At 44.1% G+C, this 25,483-nt stretch overlaps 1 protein-coding gene across 1 annotated transcript in view; it reads left to right on the forward strand.

The window, feature by feature from the left end:
* The window catches only part of ALG13 (ALG13 UDP-N-acetylglucosaminyltransferase subunit), a 59,690-nt gene that overhangs the window by 12,104 nt on the left and 22,103 nt on the right, over positions 1 to 25,483 (forward strand). The window contains exons 6-20 of the mRNA XM_077308826.1: positions 323 to 406; positions 2,348 to 2,398; positions 3,735 to 3,781; positions 4,683 to 4,755; positions 6,201 to 6,282; positions 7,275 to 7,455; positions 7,864 to 7,939; positions 8,976 to 9,081; positions 9,552 to 9,616; positions 11,936 to 12,030; positions 15,621 to 15,727; positions 17,068 to 17,302; positions 18,743 to 18,853; positions 20,372 to 20,528; positions 22,248 to 22,383. Of these exons, the coding sequence (XP_077164941.1) occupies positions 323 to 406; positions 2,348 to 2,398; positions 3,735 to 3,781; positions 4,683 to 4,755; positions 6,201 to 6,282; positions 7,275 to 7,455; positions 7,864 to 7,939; positions 8,976 to 9,081; positions 9,552 to 9,616; positions 11,936 to 12,030; positions 15,621 to 15,727; positions 17,068 to 17,302; positions 18,743 to 18,853; positions 20,372 to 20,528; positions 22,248 to 22,383 (1,606 nt within the window). The remainder of the gene's footprint in view (positions 1 to 322; positions 407 to 2,347; positions 2,399 to 3,734; positions 3,782 to 4,682; positions 4,756 to 6,200; positions 6,283 to 7,274; positions 7,456 to 7,863; positions 7,940 to 8,975; positions 9,082 to 9,551; positions 9,617 to 11,935; positions 12,031 to 15,620; positions 15,728 to 17,067; positions 17,303 to 18,742; positions 18,854 to 20,371; positions 20,529 to 22,247; positions 22,384 to 25,483) is intronic.

Consider the following 25,483-nt stretch of genomic DNA (forward strand, 5'->3'; position numbering starts at 1 on the left):
TGGTCACCTTACGCTAGACCAAGCTGGCTCTCTTATAGGCTTCCATAAAGGGATACATACAGTGGATAATTAATTTTTTTATCTTTGCCTGTCTTCTTCCTTCTTATGAGAAAGCTGAGGAAAATAGAAGACAGCGTTTTGAAAATTGAGGCTGTGGTCCTCTAAGCACCTACTTGGAAGTGAGCCAAACTCTGTTTGCTTCCATTTGTGGGTTTGAGCCACAGAAAGGGCGGTAAAGTCTCACTGTCTTAAGCCGTCTTACTCAGAGCAAATTCAAGGAGTTACTGTTTTCAAGTTTGTAAGCAATTTTTATTTTGTTTAGGTGTATGCTTGCCAAATTCATCATATGGCTGTCAGGCAAGCTTGTGTCTCTTTCCTGAGGAAAAACAAATCTCACTTTGAATCTGTAAGTAGATATGTAAGTGCTACAAAACTTGAATGTGTTTAGACTTGGCATGTTTGTATTTGTATGCTTATAGATACAAACACCTCTGGCTCTGCCTAGTGATTGTCTCTGTTCAATTTTTACTTGAGTTTATTGCTGTGATCTTGTATTCCCTCACTGCAAATCAAGGGGATGGCTCTCACTTGCATGCTATGGCTGCCCCCTATCAATCAAGGACACAATTCGTGACCCCAAGTTTGAGAACTGCACTGTGTGAACAGCTGTGCTTGTATCTAAGCTTTTGTCCTGTAGGCCCTGGCCGAGGATAGGCGGATGTCCCCGGGGACCCTGGACAACCAGCAAATTCATACCTGCAGAGCGAAGAGCTCTGTAGGTGGCTTAAGCAGATAAGCAGTCCCTCAAATAGGTGGGACCCAGGCTGCGTATGGTCTTGAAGGTCAAAATCAGAACCTTGAACTTGATCCGGAAACAGACCGGTAACCAATACAGCTGTTGCAGCACCGGCTGGGTGTCCGCCCTTCGAGGTGTCATAGTGAAGACCTTTGCTGTAGTTTGTTTCATAACTTATTATATAATTTTTGTCCAGTTTAATGAAGTTTAATTTAATATTCACATATGCCAGTAGTTTTAACCATTGTGACTGCATATGAACGTTTATGTTCAAATAATACTTTCTTTGGTTTATTGCAGAATTTCTTCCTTCAACTTTTTTTTTCTACCTTTCATATGGCAAAAATTAAGATACATATACTATAGTAGCAGGTTCACTACTTGTTCTCAAGTGCTGTTTATGCTCACAGTTTTTCTTGTAGAAAACTAATCTTTACATTTTCACATTCCATAAATATGCCAAATAAAGTATTTTAATGTACAAAGTGGTTCTGCGTTTTATGTTGTTATATCAATAAAGTAACGGCTTAGTAGGAAAATAATTACTGCATCCATTTCATTCCTCTGCCCCTAATTTCCTCCCCTCCCCTCAAGAAACCTTCCCACCACTCATGGCTTTAAAATCTCTGGGAAATTTTACATCTCTTCTTCTGACCCTGTTTCGGTCCTCTTCTGAAGGTCTATTGATAGGATTTGAGTATGGATATTAAAATGTGCCTGACCACGGTCAAATCCAACCTTTCCAGAATAGGCTGCTCCTGACAAATTATTATCCTGATTCTTTTAGCAGCCTGTCTTTCCAAAGTGACAGCCTGATTAAAGGGTATTCTTGGGCTGTGGACCTCCTTCTTCAGGACTGTGAGGTCCGCCCCATCTGGAAGAAGGTTGCTGAATACTTTCCACATCAGTGCTGCCTTACCAAGACATTGCCAGTTGGTTTCAGTTTCTTTGCCCACACTGAACCCTGCATGGACTGAAGAATTTGATTCCTTCCCTAGCATCTGACGAGAAAAAGTGAGGTGAATTATGCAATGTGTGAAGGTTTTAAATTTATGTGTCCTGGATATAGTACAACTCTGTTTTACTTGACGATCTAGTTCTAGCACAGTGAGAGACAGCAGCAAATTTCTCTCTGATCCTTTAAAAGAAGAACACTTACATTTTATGAACCAAAAAAGTTCTTTTTGGTGCTTTTCTGGGAACTGTAAAATGTATCATTTATGCTTCTGTACTGGATTCATAATGCATAATTTTATAAACAATTCATGCTTCCCTTCCATAAACAGAATTAAGTTTTGCTATTTATTCCAACAGTCATGTAAGGAGGTCTTAGTCTGAGGAAGAGTGCTTGCACTCGAAAGCTCACGCCCTGAATAAATCTTTGTTGGTCTTAAAGGTGCTACTGGACTCTGATTCCATAAACTTGTAAAGGATAACTATATAATGATTTTTTTTAAACTCTAATTGAATTTGAGTAAAAAAATCTTAACTGGATATATTTGGGAAAGATGAGTCACTAGTTAAATCTAACCTATTCTTTTTTTTTCAAAGCACGTGGAAGGGTCCTTTGAAAAATACCTGGAACGGCTTGGAGACCCCCAGGTAAATCTGAAATATTCTGTCTCCTTTGGAATTGTGCTGATGTGTTAAGCTATACTGAAAGTTAAACCAGCTTGGTGTAGTGGTTAGGAGTGCAGACCTCCAATCCGGGGAGCCTTGTTTGATTCTGTGCTCCCCCACATGCAGCCAGCTGGGTGACCTTGGACTTGCCACAGCCCTGATAAAGCTGTTCTGACCGAGCAGTAATATCAGGGCTCTCTCAGCCTCACCCACCTCACAGGGTGTCTGTTGTGGGGAGAGGAAAGGGAAGGAGACTGTAAGCTGCTTTGAAATTCCTTCGGGTAGAGAAAAATGGCATATAAGAACCAACTTATATGTCCAAAATTCCACAGGGCCTGCAAAAGGGAGCTCCTCCACCAGGTATTTGCCTGAGACCGACAACAGGTCCCCCCTCAGACATCCTCTCCATGGCCTGAACCAGTCTGACCTATCTAAGGGCCTTAGCTTAAGTTCAGTTCCTGTTATATTGTTTAACATCACTGAAATTATGTTATTTAGATTGTTGTTATTGTATTTGTTTATATTTGTTCCATGTATCCCCCTCGTGTTGTATGTAAATCGCCCGTAGAAGTATACAGCCATATAGAAGTATACAGCAGTATAGAAATCAAATAAAATAGTAATAACTCTTCTTCTTCAGTAATACCAGGGCTCTCTCAGCCTCATCTCCCTCACAGGGTGTCTGTTGTGGGGAGAGGAAAGGAAGGCAAATGTAATCCTCTTTGAGACTCCTTCAGGTAGTGAAAAGCAGCATATAAGAAACAACTCCTTCTTCCTCTTCTTGTTCCTCTTTTATATTGTTTGGTAAATTTAACCAAAGGTCCTTCTAGCCCAGTGCTTCATCTCCATTAGAGGCTAGTTAGATGTTCTTAAGAAACCAGAAGCAGGAAATATACTGACAGACTATTCCTGTGGCTTGCATTCTGCAGCTGAAAATTTATCTTATACATGGCTTACCTGCAACTGTTCATCAAGAATCTTCTGTGCAGGAACACATACCCTCCCTCCTGTCCAGATACATGCTCTTTAGTTTCAGTGGCTTCAGAGATAATGAGGGTGAGAGCGCTGCCATGCAGGAGCATCTGTTCCTGGGGCAGAGTCTTCCAAAAATGAGAAGATTGTATAGTGACTAAAAACATTGATGCTTCTAAGGACCACCTGAGATAACATTTTGGGCTGCCTTGAATTAGATGAAATTGTCTAACAAGACAGTTAATTCCATTTATTTGAACTACTGACAAATTCTTTTGGGATGCTTGTTAAAAGGGTAAGCTAGTGATTGTGGAACAGTCTATTAATATCTCCTTTGTACAAACAGGAAAGTGCTGGACTTCTAGAGATCAAAGCCTTCTCGTTGATCTATAAGTAAGTATTTACATTTCTAATATCAAAACTTGAGCTATTTCAATTGTTTAGGGGAACAATTGTTTAGGGAGCTTACTGCAAGTAAGCTCATTTGAAGATTGTGGTGCAGGCAGAAAGTTCCAGGTTCAGTCCTTGGCATCTCCAGTTAAAGGAATCCCAGATATTGGGGAAAACCCTTCTCTGCCTGGGACTGGTCAGATCACACTGAACTAGATTTATCCATTTATTTATTGCATGAGCCTCTTGTGGTGCAAAGTGGTAAGCGGCAGAAATGCTGTCTGAAGCTGTCCATGAGGTTGGGAGTTCAATCCCAGCAGCCGGCTCAAGGTTGACTCAGCCTTCTATCCTTCCGAGGTCGGTAAAATGCGTACCCAGCTTGCTGGGGGGGGGGGGGTAAAACGGTAATGACTAGGGAAGGTACTGGCAAACCACCCCGTATTGAGTCTGCCATGAAAACGCTGGAGGGCATCACCCCAAGGGTCAGACATGACTCAGTGCTTGCACAGGGGATACCTTTACCTTTACTATGTGGCCATGGCCTGTGGATGGTTATATCTGTGGATTGGGGCCACAAAGAGGCTAAGCAGAGCTTTCTCTTGTGCTGAAACTAAACAATATCATGTCAATATTACAGACAAGGTGTGTGCTAGGACCTTGATAACGATTATTATTATTAAGAGCTGATCAGTGAACCCAGCTATAAAAGTTCTTATTTGATGGATGTGCTAACCCATTTTCTACTCTTGTATTCTCCCCCTGCTCCTAGAATTGGGGTAGAAACAGCTTTGTTGGTAGTTGGTTTTCATTTCACTGGTTTCCTCCATGCTGACTGTTAGGCAGTAAACAATGAAAGATGAGCTAAATGTCTTTTCACATAATTTCTTTACCTTTGTTTTCTTAGTCGAGACTTCATCCTCTATCGACACCCTGGAAAGCCGCCTTCCTATGTTACAGACAATGGTTTTGAAGATAAGGTACGGTAGGCAGGGCATGGCAGTCATCTGTTAAGTGTAATCAGTCATGTACCCCTGTCTCAAGTGGATGTGTTCTCCCCTTGACCAGGATATGCTGTAGAAGTGATTGCAATGTCTGGTAATTCATACGGCCAGAGAGTTGCTACCAAATATATCTTTTGGCAAGAGAATGTTAGTGAGTGAGAAATTCTGTAAAACAGTGGTTCTCAACCTTCCTAATGCCATGACCCTTTAATACAGTTCCTCATGTTATGGTGACCCCAACCATAAAACTATGCAAGTGTTCTTTCACAGAAATTAAACCGAAACTGGCCTATGGCATGAAGATCCATTGTTCATGACTGTTGTTTTTTTTCCGGGTTTCTCAGTTCAGTTCTGCCTCTTGTCCCACCATGCCGATCTCGCTCTTTTCCACTGCTCCAGACAGACGAACGCTCTATCTCGATCTACCTGGCCAAGCTGCTCACCCTGCCTTGACCTCTGTGAAAGGGTCATTCAACCCCCAAAGGGGTCCTGACCCCCAGGTTGAGAACCACTGCTGCAAAATGTTTGCAGGTTACGTACTTAAAGCGTAGAAAAGGAAGGAAATTGTGCATAGCAGCAGAAAAAGAAGAGTTGTGTTCTTTTATCCCACTTTTTACTACCTGAATGAGTCTCAAAATGGCCTACAATTGCCTTCCTTTCCTCTTCCCACACCAGCTATCCTGTGGTGTGGTAGGGGAAGCTTTGAGTGTGATACCCAAGGTCACCCAGCTCTCTACATGTGGAGAAGGAGTGGGGAATCAATCATGCTTCTCCAGTTTAGGGTCTACATCATGCCATTTTAATGTAGCTGTGCCCCTTCCCCATTGTGGTGATGGATGCCCCCCAAGCCACTTCAAAGATGCCCATTTGAAAAAAGTATGTGTGTCGGGGATTGCTTTCCATGGGGAGGCAAATCCTCATCAAGACCATTTATGAACTGGAAACTTCACTGCCCCAGCTCTCATGCAGGAGTACAAATCGGGGGCAGATGAGGTGCACCGGGCCAAATGCTCCCCCATGTGGGTGCAGGAAGAGGTGGGGCAACCTGCCATGACTAAAACTCCAGCCTGCAGCCTGGCATGAAACCTCCAGTGCATAAACAGTCCCACTCTTTTTTTGTATAGGTGCTGAACTAATGCCCCGAAAATGACAAATAAGTGGTACTAGAGCTTTGGTTTATAAAATGATATATATGCATGGTTTGGGATCTTGAAACAACTTTGCAAATGGGACCTTCAATCCTATTGACTGAGAAGTTGTTGACTTCCCAAGGGTTGCTCCCGTTCACAGAATCATTTGTCGGTTTCATTGTGTGATTTGGGGTGGGTGGGTGGTTGGGCTGTGAGCATGTGATCTTTTTTTATAAAGAAAATACATGAACAGATTTCAGAATGTTAAACTCAGGGTTTTTTGCCTTTCAGATTCTACTGTGTGGTTCCAGTAATGGCCATTATGATTCCGTGTACACCAAAAAGTTCCAAGCAAATGCTGCAATTTGCCAGGGTAAACAGTCACACCCTCTCCTTTCTCCTAGGCTCTGCATATCCTCAGAAGCTCAGTATTTGTTAGGGGCTGGTGCTTGATCTTTAGTCACCTTGAAGCTCTATAACGAGACCTCTGTCAGGCCCCTCCCAAGAGAATATTCTTCTCTCATATCTTCTCTAAGCACCAAGAGGGAGATGGCCTGGCTCACCCTAGTGTTTGGGAATTGAGATAGCTTGATTCATGATTTTTTGTTTTACTCATGGCCAGCAATTAGGGTTATAAGGGGCTTAGTTTTAGCTGTACATTTCATCTCAAGGTCTGGCTAACTTTTGCGGTGCCTGTGTGTCCAAGACCCAGCACATGGGAGCTTAGCCTGCCATTTTGGTAAGCATAAGATCTCTTTGGTAAGCATAAAATCTCTTTGTGAGCAAAACTGGAGCTGGCGTATTGTTTCCTTGGGATTTCTGTGAAGTCCTGGCCAGAGCCCCAAATGGTCCCCTCAGTTACCTTAAATAATCAGCAGTAGACAAAAAAAGAGTCCTGAGCTGGTTGGCAGAGGCCAGCTCGATCCTGTCAGATTTCCAAAGCTAAGCAAGGACAGCCCTGCTTAGTACTTGGATGGGAGGCCACTGAGAAAGTTCAGGGTTGCAGTGCAAAGGCAAACAATGGCAAGCCAGTACTGTTCATCTGTTGCCGTGAAAGCCCCACGAGGGGGTTGCCGTAAGTCAACTGCAACCTGGAGGCGTTTCTGCCAGTGAAGAGTTAAAATTAGCACATCAGAGATGCTTCTTGTGGGTCTTGAGAACTCTAGAGCAGGAGTAGGCAAACTGTGGCCCTCCAGATGTCCATGGGCTACAATTCCCATGAGCCCCTGCCAGCAAATGCTGGCAGGGGCTCATGGGAATTGTACCCCATGGACATCTGGAGGGCCACAGTTTGCCTACTCCTGTTCTAGAGCTTTGAAACCCGGATGTCAATCTTCCTTTTAAAACTGCGTTCTGCTTTTCCAGCGGTGCTGTACGAGATCCTGTACAAAAACGTGTTCCACGTCCCCGAAGTGGAGCTGAGGACCGCCCTCGAGATGTTTCGAAGTGGAGCCAAGAAAAACAGGAATGTTGCGTCTGTTGGAAGCGAAGATGCCAATTTCGACTGCCCTCTGGAGAGATCGAACAAAGTTTTTTCTGAAAAGAGGTGCTTTTTGAGATGATGCGCCTTTTGGATTCAGGCATCAAAATGTGGCATGTCCTTGTGTGAACTTCCTATCTGATCTTGCATGGCCATTCTGAAGAGCTGCCTTGAGCCTTCGGGGGGAGGCGGGATATAAATAAAATAATAAGAATAATAAGAAGAACTGTGTCTGTTTTACAAAACCCGGCTGCCTTTTGTTGTACGGGTTTTGTACTGGTAGATGAAAGTTGGGATAGTTAAGTTCTTATTAAAGTCAGGCTGTTAGAATTTCTCCACTTGGGGGTGCCGTGGTACTTCTCTTGCGGCACTGCAAAATTCTAGAAAAGGTACTGGTTTGTTGTTGTTTTTCCAGCACTGATCAAAGGTAGCCTGTTGCATTACTGAAAATCTGCTGTGTTTTCCAATCCCTAGGGTAGAAGACTGGGACAGCTATGAATCGGCTACCCCGCCAGCAGAAAAATGCAAGGAAGGCTCTGAACAACCCAAGGTCTGACATCTTAAAACAAAGGATAATCCTTTTTTTCTGAGGATCCCTTCCATGGGAAATAGAAGTTTCCAGGACCCTCTTTTGCTAATCTGTGTTATCCCTCCTTCCCCTTTGGCTACATTCAAGTTTCTGTTTACCTTTGGGGGGCAGTCCATGCCTTTGATTTCAGTGATTAATTTGTGCTGTGCAAATACTCTATTACACTTTCTATTATCCTCTCCTACATTGTCGTCTTCTGTCAGAATTTATTCCTGGCTTTTATTCCCTAAAATCTCTCAAACATATTTTAAACCTGAATATACAGCTAGCCAGAAATACAAAGACAGAGCTGCTTCCTGATAGACAGTACAGATTCCCCCCCCCCAACAGACCTTAAGGCCCCTTACCATTCCTTTCTCCGCAGTACACAGAATCCAAACAAAGGGGAGGGGGACGAGGACATTGTGTATGCATGAGAGAATTGCCCTGTTTCTGTGGACCTGCCATTAGCCCTTTTGGAATGAAAATCCAAATGAACTGGAACTCAAAAGTGGAATTTACCTCCCTTGATTTTATCTAACAGCACTGGCTTTATCCAGAACTCAATTGACCTGTCTCAAGTGACCTCCTCAGAGTCAAAGCTGGTCCCAGAAATAAGCTGCTAGTATATAGCTCTTCACTGTTGCTGCAACTATAGATTTGCGGCCAATCTTCTGGTATTTCCTGCTGATGTGGTGGCCATTGAATTGAAAACTAATATATAGGCTTGTTTGGCTCTTGCTGGGGTTGATTATAATTCCTGTCACAGGGGATTTCTAGATCAAGTGCCCCCCTTTCATGAACAAATCTTCAATCTCTATGAATGCAGAGGAAATGGGAAATAACATCCCCTCACCTTGGAATCCTGTGAAAGTCAACAGATCATCCCTGGAGTGAAACCTCTGGAGCAAAGGGAATCCCTGTTGGAGTAGGCCTGTCCACATGATAACCTCGCTTGTAAAGAATTAAACACAAGAAGTCAGGCCTGCATTCTAAACTTATCCATTTTAACTTGCAGCCGTCTGAAAACCCAAAGATGCCCTTTCCTTATAAAGTGTTGAAAGCACTGGACTCGGAGATCTACCGGAATGTAGAATTTGATTTGTGGCTAGAGAACAGAAAAGGTATCTTACACTAGCTAGTCCATGAGGGCAGTTGGGTGCATTGGGATGGCTCCATTTGGTTGCTGCAGAAATTGCGATGTTTCACAAATATATGAAGGAACCATGGATAAGGATTTGCGGGCATGACAGATTTTATGATTGGGCTCCTAAGTTTGGCTCTCAGATGAAGCTCTGAAATTCTACAGTGGGGTCCCCACTTTGTTGCCTGCCAACCCCTTCCTGGTGCTCTCCAAGTGACCTTAGAAAGTGGGTGGGGACAGCCTGGACCTCTTCGCAATGAAACTTCTGATTGGCCATTGGAGAGTCCCGTGGCAGCCATTTTGTGATTGCACTCAACGGCACCATGTCAGAATTCCAAAGGTGCCTGCAGCCTCAAGAAAGTGGTGGGGGACCCCTTGTGCTGCAGCATCAGTTCTGTGAGTGCCTGTCAGGTGGCTGGGCTCAGCTGTGGTTTTTGATTTATGTTTTAGAACTGGAAAAAATCAATTATTTGGTGTTTGCTGGAAGGCAGTATTACTTGGGCGACAAATGTCAGGTAAGATGATTTAATAAAAACCTGTTCAAAGCAACTTCTAATTAAGGGCATAATATGAAGAAAACGGTTTTCTTAAGCCTAAAACAGTCTCCTGTTCCAGCCATTTAAACCATCTGTGTCGTTTCCCTCCCTTCCAAGCCTTCCATTTTGTTTCTCTCCCTTGTAGCCTTTTCAGCAGTTCATTTCATTTCCCTCCTTCTGGGGTAGGGAGGGATTGGAGGGATCGGCTTGCATAGAGGAACTGGGCTGGGTCTGGCTCTCTTTGCAGTTCAGTTTAAACTGAGGGGGCCAGTTTAAGGGGGGCCAGGCCAAGACTGGCTGTTGGGTAGGCTATGCTGGATGGTACCATTCAAATGAGGCTGCTCAGCAAACCCAAAGCTGATCCAGCTGATCCCGTGGGGAGACACCTTTCTGCAGGATCAGCTGTTTTGGGGAGTCTGGTTCAAACAGATCTACCCAGTAGACCCCCAAGCTGATCCTTCAGGGAGACACCTTTCAGCAGGATCAGCTGTTTGGCAGGGACTGCTGGGGGGGGGGGTGGAGTACAGAGCCTGCAGGAAGAGTTCTCTTTTAGGATCAGCTTTTAGGATCCTAAAGCAAGGGACCTTGGTTCAAACAGGGCTATCCAGCAGACCCCAAGCTGATCCTGTAAGGAGAGATTTCTCCACAGGATCAGCTGTTTGGTGGACGCAGGGGGAAGGGGGATGAACCTGACTGCCCAGCAGACCCCAGGTCCATTCTGTGTGCTGTAGAAAAAGTTCTCTCCCAGCTGCATTCAGATCCCAGGGATGCTGAGGCATTTAAATGGATTTTGGTCCCTTTAAACACCTCAGACTCGAGGTGATTCAGCTTTCCTAAATATATTCTGAATCCCGATATCACACCAGTATGGGTATTTAGGAATATTGGGAAATACCGACATTTTTCAGGTCCAATATACTTAACCTGAAAAATACTGTTTTTGTTTTGTTTTTGCTTTTGCACATGCCTAGTTGACACCAATTAAAATCTCATCTTTGTTCAGGGCTCTCTGAACTGGAAGTTGATTTCTTATTTTTTACTTTTAGGGATACTGTAAGATTGGGGAAATAGACCTTTAGTAAGTTCTGGTATTAAAGTCAATCAGTGCTGAAAATTATTTTAAAATCTCAGTAGAGAGCTGAGCTTTGCAAGTTGAAAGACGAACACAGTAAAAAGTGAAAGGGAGAACCTGAATATGAAAATGATTTGAACTCCCCTAAAGTTAAGTCACCTTTGCTTTTCAGGCTTTCTTGTTTTACAGTGTGGTTTGATTTCTCACATCTGTGTTTAGACATGGTCTGCAATTCTATTCTCTAAGTAAGAGAGTAGAATTTTGCTTTTTAGAGTTTTGCTCAGAGGTGGGTCACCGATTAAATTGCTTTATGTGGGTTGTCGTGTTGGTCTGAAGTAGCACAACAAAAATAGAATCCAATAGCATCTTTAAGACCAACAAAGATTTATTCAAGGTATGAGCTTTCAAGTGCAGGCACTCTTCCTCAGACTAATGAACAGCCATCGTAACAGTGGAGATACAAGGCAAAAGCAAATTATGGCAAATTAGTAACCTGTGTGTCATAATATCCAAATTAAGCCATATGATGCCATGTGATAATTCTTTGCTGAAACAGCACATCAGTCCCCTTGAATTCAGTTGTAGTTCACAAAAACATTGGAGAAATAAAACTGTCCGTGTTAAAAATTAATGGCAGACACTTTCCCAGTTGTTTGCTGGCCCCCTCCATCTGCACCCAAGGTTGGCAAGTGACCAGAGAGTTAAATTCAGAATTACATTACATATTACTAACATCACATTAATGTGGATATAAGAGTTGAATGAGGTTAGCATGCAGAGTGAGGTTAAAAAAGAACTATGTCCTTGTTGAGTCCAGGGTATTGAGTCCAGGCCATTGTTTTCAGTGTTGTAATAACTTGCATTTCTGCAATCTCCCTTTCTAGTCTGATCTTGAAGCTTCTTTGCAATAAAACAGCTGTTTCCTCACCATCCCCTCTTCTTTTTAATTTATTTACTTGGGACAACGTGACTGGAATGTGATGTTAGTAATATGTAATGTAATTTCACTCTCTGGTCTCAGGACATGATACTTGTTCCTTTCTTTCAAAAAAGATGACCAAGTATATATCTTGAGCTGCCATTGTGCCCTGGGGCGATTTCATAAGTTCTTCAAATGTTTAATACAACTCTGAGCTCTTTTGTCAGGGGCCACTTGGGGAAGTAGATTGCAAAGGAGGACTGTGTCCTGTTTTTGGGTCGACCCTGACTCTGTCCCCTGCCCTCAGGTACGCCTAGAGACTGGATGGAAATATTACAATGCCCACATCCAGGACATAGGGCAGGACATGGTAACCGTCTTCATCGAGGAGCTGGCGGAGAAGTATGTACTATTTCCCCCTTGCTTGGTTCCAATAGCTCTTCATCCATGGAATTTAAATTTTTTTGCCATCAAATTGCAACCAAGTTGCGGTGACCCCATTCAGAAGTGGTTGGCCATTACCTGCCTCTGTGTAATGACACTGGGATTCCTTTCCTTTCCTTTGTCCGATACAAACTCCTTAACTCATGGCCTTGAGCAGCATAAGAATCTGTAATTTTATCTATTAAAGGGCAAAAGGAAACACATTTTTGGAACTATCCAAGGCTATGTTAGTATTTTAATCTGCGAGTATCTTATAGGGCAGGGTTTCCAAACCAGGGTTCTGGGGAGCCTTGGGGGTCCACAAGACTTCCCCAGGGGTTCTGTGGCCTTTGCCCTTAGTTTGGACAGCTACTGGTACCTCTAGATATTGTTGGAACCCATTTCCCTTGTTGCTCCGAAGACCAAGTCTCTTTCTCCACAATGGAAACGATAAGTGATTAATTGGCTGGTTCCCTCATCTTACTTCTGCACCCACTTCTCTGAAGGGGCACGTCAGCACTCTCAGGGCTTCTTGAAGCTGGGAAAGTATTCCAGGGTTTCCTTCACAATCAAAAAGTTGAAAGAGGCTGTTATAGTGAATGACCCAGTATTCCTTGGAGGTTTCCCACCCTCTCCAGAACTGACATAGCTTGTCTCCTGAGATTAGGCTAACCTGGGCTTGTCCCCATCAGGGTGTCATGGAATTAGGATGGATTAATCTTGAATGCCAGGATTTGGCCAGTGCTCTTGCCCTGACCTTGATGGCTCAGGCTAGCCTAACCCAGTCAGATCCCGGAAGGTAAGATAAGTGACACAGCAGGCGTGCCCAACCTGATTGAAGAGTTAGATGAAGGTTTATTTAGGAATTAATATACTTGATAGGTAAAAGAAGACCTAGAGATATGTTCCTTACTACATCTCTAGGTGAGGGAGAGGGGATTAGACTGAGTGTGGCTCTTCTGAGAAGAAGGTGGAAATTGCTCTAAGAGTAGCAATCTGGAGACGGACGAGGAATTACACTTAATGGGAGAGAAGGTGGTGCTGACCTCTTTATTCGATCCAGTTGCCATCTTGCTGCTCTCTGCAGGGTCTTGTTCTTTTTACATCAGACATTGTCTTTTCAGCAGTGAGGACTGACCTGGTTTCCTCTCCGTGCTTTTTGATCGAGCTGAACATTTCTCCACGAAAAGCCACACTGTACTTGAAAGCCAGCAGAGTCACCGGTGGGGTGTTGACCAGGGCAATACATTGTAGCAACCCCTGTGCCATTCTGGTAATACTCAAAGCCAGGGGAGTACGAGGGTGACTCACACAAGTGTTCAGAGCGACACTGACCTATGAGTTAGTGCGGTGCCAGCACAGAAAGAGCCCAGTGTAGTTTAGGGTGCTGAATTAGAACACAGGTCCCCATTGTGTGTTCCTAGACCCTGATACCTTTCCTGGCATTCATCATGTGTTTCAAGAACCAGAAGGGACATTTCCTCAGCAGGGCTTCTGGCTGGCCACTGGAGATTTGATTTGGTTGTGGAGATTTTTTAAAAATAATACGTTTCATAGATCAAAGAATCATAGAGTTGGAAGGGGCTCCTGGGTCATTCTAGTCCAACCCCCTGCACTATGCAGGACACTCCCAACCCTATTGCTCATCTACTGTCACCTGCCACCCCTTTGAGACTTCACAGAATCAGCCTCTCTGCCAGATGTCTATCCAGACTCTGTTTAAAAATTTCCAAAGATGGAGAACCCACCACCTCCCGAGGAAGCCTGTTCCACTGAGGAACCGCTCTGACTGTCAGAAACTTCTTCCGGGTGTTTAGAATTAATTTCATCACATTCATTTTATTTAGAAAGATACAGAAAAGTGATTAAAATACTATATTACAACTATATTACAGTTCTGTACTATAACTACTATTTGGCAGAAAGACAGAATAGTCATAAAACATAGATTTAACCCTATACATCCCATTATCCCATTATTTTATATAATCTAGAAGTTATTGACTGGATACTTTATTAACCCCATAGTTAAGATATACAATCTAACCTGAGCTGTATGGGAGGGCAATATAAAAATCTAATAAATAAATGAAATAGAAGTTGCTTCTTTCTTCTCTTACAACTTGATTTTACTGTTCAATATAGTCTAGTATTGGCCCCCAGTTTCTTCTGAATCCCAATGTTGATTTGTTGTGTATCATATAGGTAAGTTCCGCCATTGTCCCAATATTCCATCAGTTTGCTTAACCAGCCTGTAAGATCTGGTAGTGAATTGTTTTTCCATGTCGATGCATCAAGGATCCGAGATTTTTTTAAAAATATGTGGCTTTCAGCAGCAACCCACGGATCTTCACTGTGTGACTGAGATAAGCTGCCATTTTATAGCAGACTCCACTTCCCACAACAGCTGTTTCGTGGCTGCACCCACCCTTTTGTGACACGGTCCCTAAGGTGCCTACTGGCTCAAGTATGTTGAGGACCCCTAGATTGGATCTTGGAAATAGGGCTCAAATCTCCACGTTCCCATTGAAGCTTCTTGGGTGACCCTGGGTCAGTCACACATTCTCAGCATAAGGTGTTTGACGGAGTTGTTGTAAAAATAAAGTGTAAGAGAGGTAAGTCACTGGGGAGAAAGGCGAATGTGTGAAAAGTAAATAAGCAGAAAGCAGTCTTCAAGGGATGGTTGTGTGAATCAATCTGCAATTCTATCACTACCTAACCCACTATCTGAAACCAGAGCAATTCCCCCCCCCCTGGTTTTCAGTGGTCCAGAAGGTAGAATTTCAAGAGCGGGATATATTGATGTGGATCATGTGCTTACCTGTATTGACACAGAACCAAAATTCAGATCTCTCTTGTAGCAGAACAGTTCTGCTAATTATTCTAAATGGCTATCTGTGTCAAAATCAAGGGGGAATGTTTTGAAAAAAAAATTGTTAAAACATTTATCCTGCAATAATGCTGCAGAAACATTGTTTTGTATGGATGCAAATAACTTTTGAACCTCGGGATTAAATGGACTCCGGGGAATGGTAGAGGACGGGAAGGCCTGGAGGATCATTGTCCGTGGAGTCGCGATGGGTCGGACACGACTTCGCATCTAGCGACGACAACCACTAAAAATCAAAGCTTGGTTGGCAGGGTTGCTAGCTGATTGGAGCTTTGTGTTGACCTTAATAAAATGTATTACATAGACTGTGCACATTCTGTACCTTTGGATCCACAGAAGTTGCAAGATCCCTTTGCTCATTTCTGAAGCATGTAGCTCCTTTGAAATTAACTATTAAACTACTATTATTAGCCTGTGTTTAATTAATGTAATGCCCTACTTAATAGCTCTTCTCGGGCTATTTAACTTAATGAAGTGGTACGTGTTTTCTGTCTGAGCAGTCTTAAAGCTTACAGCTTGTTTAAGTTAATACTGATTTGAAAAGCTTGCATTCTCAGTGTTAGAAACAATTTTTCTGCCCTTGGGATGGTCTTTGGGTCATATTACCCTGAGGCTCACCTTTGATGGAAGTATGTTTTAACAGGACATTAGATAATAATTAAAGAATTATTTTTGGTAGGCATGTTGTTCCGTTGGTCCATTTGAAGCCCATGACACAAGTTAACCCAGTTCCTGCATTGACTGTGCTCCCTAGTCAGAGAAGAGGAAACTATCAGAAAATATCAGGTAAGGTCCATACCGGATGAAAGAGTGTCTAGAAAAGGTACAACATTTTTTTCTTAAAAGCCACACGGATCCAGTTTTTGGCTCCCAGCATCCCATCACCAAGAGGGCCCCCTGGAAGAGAAGCAGCAATCTATTGATGTTTCAACTATAGTTTAAAAATAAAAATCACATAGGAAACCAACACACAAATACTTGAATAAAAATAAGCCAACCTGTAAGTCTGACTGTGTAAAATGTACCTTAAGACTAAAGCAGTTGCAGTGGAAGTTCTTGGCTTCTCATAGTTCAGAAAGGGATGCATTTGTGGTTTGTTTTATGTTTATTGTACAAAATTTGTCAGCCATCTCCCAACGTTTTCAAAGAGGCTCACCCAAAACCAAACCAAAAAAGAAATACCAGGAAAAATATATCAGTAAAGCAGGGTCTCCAGCTCACCTTCCCTTGCACTCACCAAGGGCAAGGCCGGTTGGGACTCTTGTCCAGCAAGGCTTCTGATGAGCCTTTTCAGATTTGATTGGCGCTGCAGATTTTTCAAAATGTTGCTTGGCAGCAGCTGCCACCACAACACCAGGATCTGTGACTGTAGTGGCGCTGCGGCAGCCATTTTGTATCTGTGTTCACCATTCTATGTCAGAATTCCAAAGGAGCCCACGTAATTAGAATGGTTGGGGGACCCTACTGTAAAGCAATTCAAAGCCTTTTGGGAAATGGAAGGGGTGATGAACATTCCCCTGGTAGCATCTCTTTTGTAATCTCATGCAGGGAGGGGACAATAAATGAATGTACTCACAGGAGCTGCAGAACGCAAATTCTTTATTGCACCCCAACTCCATCTAACACAGAAACTGAAAGCTAAGGAAAAGGAACAAATTCAGGAGGTTGAATCTTCCGCCAGCCCCAGACAGGTTCCAGTTAACACTTTACTATCCATTTTACTACAGCCACCTTCATGATCAAAGTATCCCTCCCCCCACCAGGCAAGAGGGAGCTCTGAAAGATTCACTCTGCTTCCTCCTCTTAACAACCTAATGTTTTAGATAAAGTTTGCATTCTTTCAGTTGCAAAGTCAAGAAAACTTTAAATGACTTTATTTTCCAAGTCTGCATACTTTTTCTAGGTGAGTATGTTAGCAGTCAGTTCTCATTCATGCATCGTCTTGCCAGATGTTCCTCCAGGGGTTGCAGTTTCTAAAATGCTGCTATTCCGTGACCAGTTGCTACATTAACTGGTGCTTAAGCATGGGGGAAAGGTGCAGAAACTTAGGGCAGAACTGACAGTTGTGTAGCAGCGCTTCCCACGTTTCAATAATTATTTTCTTTCCCCTTTAATTACCATTGTAGATATAAGTATAAAATCACGGAAGAAGCTGTCTAAAAAAGTCCATGGGAAGGACGTCTACATGACCATGACGTACAGCAGGGGTCATCCCATCCTTCCTCCCCGTCTACATCATGGCGCTCCATCACGACAGTCGACTCAGGTTCCTTGCTCTCAACCTGGAGGGCATGTGGCCCCTTATGAACATTACCATCAGAATTCCCAGCGGTCTGGTAGGGGATACGGAATGCCCAGATGGTAAGCCTTGCGAGTCAAGTCTACCCCTGTTCTGAACAGAGGTGATGCATATTAGCAAAATAAGTAAGGCAGCCAGGTTGCACGCCTTGATTAAAGAGTAGGTAATGGTTTATTTGGGAGTTACCATTCTTGATAGTGCAGAGGAGAGACAGAGATAGGAGCTGACTCCATGCCTAAGAGAGAGAGAGACTGAATATGTGGCTTTCGAGAAGAAGCAGGGGACAGTTACCCATGCGACAGTCACCTCTAAATTGGATTACTGTAACTCGCTCTACATAACCCTTGGCTATGCTCTGGAAATTTCAACTGGTCCAAAATGCAGTGACTCAAGGCCTCACAAGGACTCCCTGGAGGGCCCAAGTTCAACCTGCCCTCTGCTGGTTGCAGAGGGCAGGTTGAATCTTTGTGTGGCTAGAGCCCTGTGTATCTACAGCACCGCCTCTCCCAGTATGTCCCCCAAAGAGCTTTGCACTAGGAAAATACCGACTTGCTGGTGATCCCTGGCCCCAGATAAATTTGATCGGACTTGACCAGAACCGGTAGAAACCTGGGCCCTGACGGAACTAACAAAGTTCTACAGGGCCTGTAAAACATCACTCTTCCACCAAGCCTATGGTTGAGGTCAGGATGACGGAAGAACAACTGAGGGCCTCTCTTGACCCCTGGACCCCTGCTGCACTTGGATACCATCCCATCATGATATTATTTTTAATGTATATTATTGTATTTATATACTGCTCTCCCTTGTGGCTCAGGGTGGATCAAGGATAAGGGTAGTCCTGCATAGAGTGAGTTGCAGAAATCCAGTGTAGAGGTGACCATTACCTGGATCACTGTGGGTAGGTGTTCTTGGGCCAGGTAGAGTGCGGGTAGCTTGGCTTGACATAGATGGAAGAATGCTAATTGAGCTAGTCTTGTGATTGTTCCTCCATGTGTCAGAGGTCACACCCAGGTTCCTGGCTGAGCATGCTACCAACAGTTGTACCCCTTCCAGGTTGGACAGTTGTGCTTCATCTCTTGGCCCTTTCCTACCAAACCACAGGGCCTCCATCTTCAAATGATTTAGCTTCAGATTGCTCTGCTTGAGCCAGTTTCTAGACATCTGCTTCTAGACATCTGGGGGTGAGTCAGGGTGGCCGTCCATCATGAGGAAAATATTGAAATAGAACAGCCAGCAAGGCGACAGTGGATACAGAAACTGCAATATCAGGATTTTATATTGTTTTATAATGCTTTTTTAATTATTGTATTGTGTGCACATGTTATACACTGCTCATAGCCCACTTGCAAGGTAGGGTGGTCTAAAAGTTAAAATACAAATAAGCAGCCTCTGGTTTCTCGTATGTAATGGTGGGAGTGTAGTATTCCATGCTGCTTAAGTGGCCTCTTGCAATGCCTAAATTTGCTGTTTCCTCACTCTTTTATCATTTTGCAACGTAGGGGAGCATATCACTTTGTAAACAGAAGCAACGTGGTTGGGCCAGTCGTGACATATGCAAACCCGGGCAAGAGATATTATCACAGCTACGATAATTTCTCTTACGGATCTCGGTAAGTGGCTGTAAAGACTCCTGTGAATTCTGTGTTTGGGTTTGTTTCTTTGCAGAATTTTCTCTTTAGCCTTTCAGCTTTAAGAAATCCTCAGGTCGCTTCACTGCAAATAAAGAAAGCCTTATAAATGCTTTTTTTAAAGTCAAACATAGAAAAGAAAGTCAGCAAGAACAACTCGTACAACGATAGCAGTGAGCAGCTCCATAGAGCATCAGACTGAAATGAGCCCTTAGAAGCTATAGAAACAATTCTTACTAAAAACTCATTGTCTGCCATTTAAACATGGGCATCCACAAACTGTTGTGGCTTTTTTCTTGTGGTTTCAGTCTGCCACAGGGCTGCATGCTGGGTTTACCCCTGTATGAAAACAGATGTAGACAGAAATTACACGGACCTTTGAAGCTGCCTTATTCTAAAGCAGCCCTTTTTTGAAATCTAGTTTCTGAATTTCCCCTGATCAGCAGGTTTTCAGCCTTGGATATATGAAACTCTTTCAACTCAAAATGCCAGGGACTGAATCCAAGACTTTCAGTATAGAGGGGTAGGGGGGACTTGCCCTCCTCCCGGTTATATTTTAAAATACTTTGGAGAATTAGCTCCAGGCAATATGGCATGCATAGGATGGAATTTTTGCATCTGACTATCTCTTTGGAGTAGCAGAATGTCTTGATTCAGAAGCAGTTGGCCTGAGGCAGATTTGCAGTTCCTAGCACAAGTGATGACTATTCATATTGGAATTTGCCTTCCCTGGCTTCTATGCACATTTTGAGTTACCAGGATATCTCAAGGTCTGCACTTACCTGAGCGTGTGTGGCGGTTGCTGTCTTCAAAACCTCTGCTTGTGCCTGGTGGTCCCTTAGAAGCCAACAAGACTTGGGAGGCTGTAAGCTCTTGAGTCCATCAAAGGGAATGTTGACTTTCAAAAGCTTATCTGAGGGCTTTGTAAAACTCTGGGGTTTCTTGATGGCCCTGGAAGGGTTTCCAGAATGAGTAGGAACTAATTTTAAATTTGTTAAAGATTTATCAGGTGATATAACCATATATGATCAGGTTGGCCCGTTTCCCCCCCCCTCCCAAAATGACCAGTGATGGGCCTGGAGGGGTTGGGATAAGAGGTGCCCTGGGGGGGTGTACAAAACCTTGCTTCCCAACCATACTCTTCATGATTGTGCCACTTCTGGGGTTTCGTGAAGCCTGATTAATGTTTCAGGGGTCGCTCAAGGAAAGAAACGTTGAGAACGTTTGCTTATGTCTTGAAGGCCTTATTGATCTCAGGACTCAAAACTGCTAGTTGTATTGAAAGCTTAGAACTGCTTTGGTCCAATGGTCTCTTAAATCTAGAAAACTTTAAATTACGTTAGATACCAGCTTCCTTTCCTCACAGACTTCTAGGTCCATATGCCCAGGTTCTCCAGAGGACTTCCCTCCAGGCACTGAGCAAGACCACATAAGCCGGATCATGTTCTCCAACTCTTTCCAGTTTAAAAAAAAATAACCTCTTCACTCTTTCCTTGGAAGGTCATACTGCCACAGTAACAGGCAGATGCGGTGTGTAAACAAAGAATGCTCGTATGGGTTTTTGCCTGAGAATGGTGAGGAAGCTCAAGGCTTGGAAGAAACCATCACCTTCTATGAGACTGAAGAAGAAGAGGACATGACTTTGTCTGTTCCACCTGTAAGTCTGAAAATGATTAAAAAGAAAAGTGGTAAAACAAGACCAGCACAGGTACCACCCCATGAGGAAGAGCCTACATCTTGGGGAAGGGTCTAGAAAGGGGTGTTTAAGAACATGGGTTTGTCTCTTAAAATCTGTTCTGTGCAATATACAGTAGGCAGCACGGTACAGACAATGATGGAATCCTTTATCATGCATACAGCCATGAAGCTGTTTTCTACTGAATCAGAGTCTCAGATCATCTTTCACATCACCCGCCACCTGATCCTTACTGGAGGTGCTGGGGATTGAACCTGAGACCTTTGATACTTGTAAATCGGTGTATTAGGGGTTGGGGAAGGATTGCACTTCCCTGAACATAGTCATGCACAATCAATGCTGAAAAAGCTGAGCCTGCGTAAACATGTTTTCAATAAAGCTGGTCTTGAGGAACATAGCCGTCATTGGCTGGAAGTTGTCTAAAAGTTGACAGAGAGAAATGTAAACTTGCTTCTTAGTGAAAGAATGAATGCATTATCTGACCATAGTGTAACATTGTATTCATCAAAGAGTCTTCTCCAATAATTGCTACTATGCCGCTTCTGCAGTCGTCACCATGTTTTGGTAAACTTGTGTGAAAAACCAGCCAACAATTCTATCCTGGCCTGACTTAGTCATGATTCCCAGAAGCATCATGAATCCACCTTGAAGAAAAGGAGCCTGAGCCATCTGTACTGATGTTGTCACTCATTAGTTGTTTTATTTTGAGTGTAGGGCTATGTCAGAAGTAGCCAAACTTAGGCTCTCTGGATGTCCATGGACTACAATTCCCATGAGCCTTTGCATATACTGGCATAGGCTCATTTGGATTGTAGTCCATAGGCCTCAGGAGAGCCACTGTTTGGCCACCCCTGGGCTATGGTATTGGGGGCCAGAGATAGCGTTTAGATGCTGGTCATATACCACCCATGCTTCTGCCTAACAGCCTCCCTAACAGCTGTTGGAGTTATTTTTGGAATTGTTGTCTGAGGCCCAAGGCTTCTGGGCCTATGGGGTATCAATATTTGTTTTTTGGATTCCAGCTTTCTCCCCAATGAGGACTCAAAGTGGTTTACACCAGCAGTCTCCAACCCCCGGTCCAGGGACCGAGACTGGTCCGTGGATCAGTTGGTACCAGGCCGCGGCTCCTCCTTGTCCTCCTCCCCGGCTGCTGCCTCAGGGGCTGCCCTGCCACTCTGCCGCCGGCTCACCTTTGGTGCTCTCCAGTGGCTGCCATGGCTGGGGCTCCCCCTTGATGTGGAACTGCGCAACTGCTGCTGGCAGCGCCCCCCAGTGGGCGGCAGGACATCAAGGGTGCCGGCGGGAAAGCAAGTGGAACAGGGACTCAGGCGAAGTCCCTTGGCAAAAGACTACCCCCCCCCCCCCAGGCCTCAGTAAAATTGTCAATTGTTGGCCGGTCCCCGGCGATAAAAAGGTTGGGGACCACTCTTTCCATGTTATCATGTTTCCTTCATCAGATAGCAGAGCTTTACTCTTGAAAGATGATAAAAACTGGTAGTACTGGTGGACATGAATCTCTTTGTTCTACTGCAGATCAACTTGAAAACTGTCCCATAATAAACTCTTTACTGGCATAGATGCCATTTCTCCTATGTTTACTACTTTTTTTCTTTTGTTTTAGAATACCGGGATAGCCCTCCCTGTTGCAAGTTCTAATAAAGCTCTCAACTTATTCTGCAGAATCAGGGTAACCAGCCTCCAATAGTTCCTGATCCTGCCAGATTCTGGGTAGCTCGAAGGGATTCAACTTCCATTCCACCTAACAAGCCAACTCAAAATTCCTCTGAGGAAGAAATGGATGAACCCAGTGATAATAGTAAGGATTCTAAGTGTTTGCAGTTGCAGGAACTTTTGCTTGTAAAACAAAACAAAACCCTCTTCTCCCATGTGAAATGGGGGTCCCTATGTTAAGTTTGCAATGCCTCATTGACATTCAGCAGTTGACTATGACCAATAGCTGTACTACACTAAGGTGTGTTGGACAAAGGTAACCCCTGCAGTTCTCTTTGGAGTAGCAGAGGGGGAAGTCCTCCAGAGCGGTTAGGTGATGCCTTCTACTGCTCCATGCAGGACTATGCAAATTAGCATGCTTTTGAGATCTTGGTAGGCTGACCCCTCCAGTTCTGTAGTCCTGCAGCTCCAAGCAGGACCGTGGTTGCTGAGCTCCACATCTTTGCAAGAGAGAGAGAGAGAGATAAAAATGGAGTCTTCTCCCCCTGGCAACAGGCACTAAGAATAAAGAAAAAACGAGAGCCTCAGAGGCAACAGAGGCTTCAGAAGTCCTGAGGAGGCTGGAGGTGTCTGATTCCGGACGCACAGTGAGACCATCTACCTTGTTGCCAGCTCCGTCTGCAGGAGCGCAGATGGAGAATTCCCTCACCCCCGTTCTGCCGCAGCAAGGAGGGGAAGAAATTGCCAAGTTTGATGTGCCTATGCACCAGAAGTGCAATGCTCCCAGGAAGAACGCTGCCAGAACCAAGACAAGCCTGGATCAATCAACAGTGGTTGCAGAGAAGTAGGCTGGTAACGTGGGACCTTCAGCTGTTGTGGGAGGCAGAATCCTTATTTTTATGAGCCCACCTCCCTGGAACAGGCAACATGGTGACAACTGACTCCTCAAGCATGCGCTTGTTTCACGCCATTTTAGCGCCCTCTTTAGCTGAGTGGGGAGACAGCCACTATGGATCCTTCAAGGCACAGGATGCCCTACACAAGCCCAAATGGGGGCCAGCCTGCAAGGGGGAAAAGTTCAGTCACAGCCACCTTCCCAAATAAAAGGTGGAGGTCTAGTTCTCCCCATCCCCCAGCAAGGATAAGATTTCTCTTCTGCCAGAGAGAGCAGACTCTAGAAGGAGAAGGAAATCTTATTTAGACACCAGAAGATGGGTTATATTCTAGTCAAAAACCATTGAGGCAGCATAAGAGGCACAGGACTGATGGAAGAAACCCATTTCTTCAACTATTTCAATAATGGTGGATTCTGATAAGGAGAATGGGGACTGGCCTAGGGAAGGTTCAGACACCAAAGAAACCTCCACCAGACTCTTCCAAGCAGAACATCTTCAGAGGTTGTAGAAAAGGGTCACTACTCACCTTGAGTATGAGGAGGAGGCTGTAACCATTTCTGCTTCTGCCAGAACCCAAGAAGAAGAAGAAGAGTTGGTTCTTATATGCCGCTTTTCCCTACCCGAAGGAGGCTCAAAGCGGCTTACAGTCGCCTTCCCATTCCTCTCCTCACAACAGACACCCTGTGGGGTGGGTGAGGCTGAGAGAGCGCTGATATCACTGCTTGGTCAGAACAGTTTTATCAGTGCCGTGGCAAGCCCAAGGTCACCCAGCTGGTTGCATGTGGGGGAGCGCAGGATCGAACCCAGCATGCCAGATTAGAAGCCCGCACTCCTAACCACTACACCAAACTGGCTCTCTCTGGCAGAATCGGCTAACCTGGATGTCCGAGCCTTTAAAAGACCTCCTAGCAAACTGTCCATAAGCCCATTTGCAGACAGTTTTGATGTTATTTGGGTTGAGTGAGCAGCAGCAAGGGGCAGGATGTCCTCACATTTTGTGGTTAGGAGGTTTTCTATGCTTCCTGATGGGACTATGCAGGATTTAAAAATCCCTCTAGTCGATGCTCCAGTGGCAGCCTGGCTCTCAGGAGCATTGCTCACTAAAGATGGAGAGAGTGTTCTGAAGGGCCCTGTGGACACAAGAAATGAGACTCTGCTAAAGAAAGCCTATGAGGCCAATTCATTAGCCACCAGGACTGATGCAGTCCTTTCAAATATTGCAAGAGCAGCAATGATTTGGGCAGATAATTTGCTCAGAGATTTGGGGCTGAATCCCCTGAAATTAAGGAGAGCCCTGTTAAAGATTAAAGCGGCCTGCCAAATCGCAGTTGACAGATCACGGGGTACTTTACAATTCTCAGTCAGACCACAGGGAGCTAAAATTGTAGCTTAAACCAACCTTTTCCAATTTTTTTTTCTGCTGAGAAACCCCTGAAATTCTTCAGTCTTCAAGAAACACCGAAATCAAACCTGGCTCACCAGATTAGAAGTCTATACTCCTAACCACTACAGCAAGCTGGCACCAAGATCAGAGAGATGGTATCAAAGATCTACAAATTTTAAAAAGTGGACTTGATGTTTCTAACCCAACTCTTGGGTCTTTTGATAGCAACGATAGAGACAGTTCCCTGGGCGAGACTATGCCTTCATCCGCTGCAGTTGATGCTTCTTCCATTTCATTGTCACATTGCCAAAAAGACAGAGAAATTGCAGAGAAATTGAGGAGCTAAACTAATGGTGTTCAATACTGATACTAAAGGAGTGATGCTTGTGCAACTAACTCAGATTACTGTGACCACAGATGTGAGCCTCAAAGGATGGAGAACTCACTGTGGAAACAAGGTGATTCAAGGCAAGTGGATCAAGATAGAATCTGCCACCTACAGCATAAACCTGTTAGAGTTGAGGGCCATCAGGAAGGCCTTGGCAAGTGGATCAAGATAGAATCTGCCACCTACAGCATAAACCTGTTAGAGTTGAGGGCCATCAGGAAGGCCTTGGCAACTTTTCAATAACTCGTTAGTAGTAGTAGTAGTAGTCTTTATAGTAACTAGTTCAAGATCAATACATAGTTGTAGTTAAAATGAATGGTGTAAAATTCATCATCCAGATGAGGGTTAAAGGTAGGTTTTGGGTCTGTAAAGGAAGAAGATACCACTCTACTCCCCGGCCAGTTAAACAGTGTTGATGTTAGGAAAGGACGGGGTACTGATCCGTGTTCAAATGAACTGAATGTAGATTAACCCTTTTGTCAATCTTGTGCTCATCTGTAACTTCCTGATTCAATAAGTATGCACACACCATATAGATTGAAACCGATCAGCCTATCAAATTTGCTGAATGCGGCCC

The sequence above is a fragment of the Paroedura picta genome, chromosome 13 (assembly GCF_049243985.1).
Source record: "Paroedura picta isolate Pp20150507F chromosome 13, Ppicta_v3.0, whole genome shotgun sequence".
NCBI classification, from domain to species: domain Eukaryota; kingdom Metazoa; phylum Chordata; class Lepidosauria; order Squamata; family Gekkonidae; genus Paroedura; species Paroedura picta.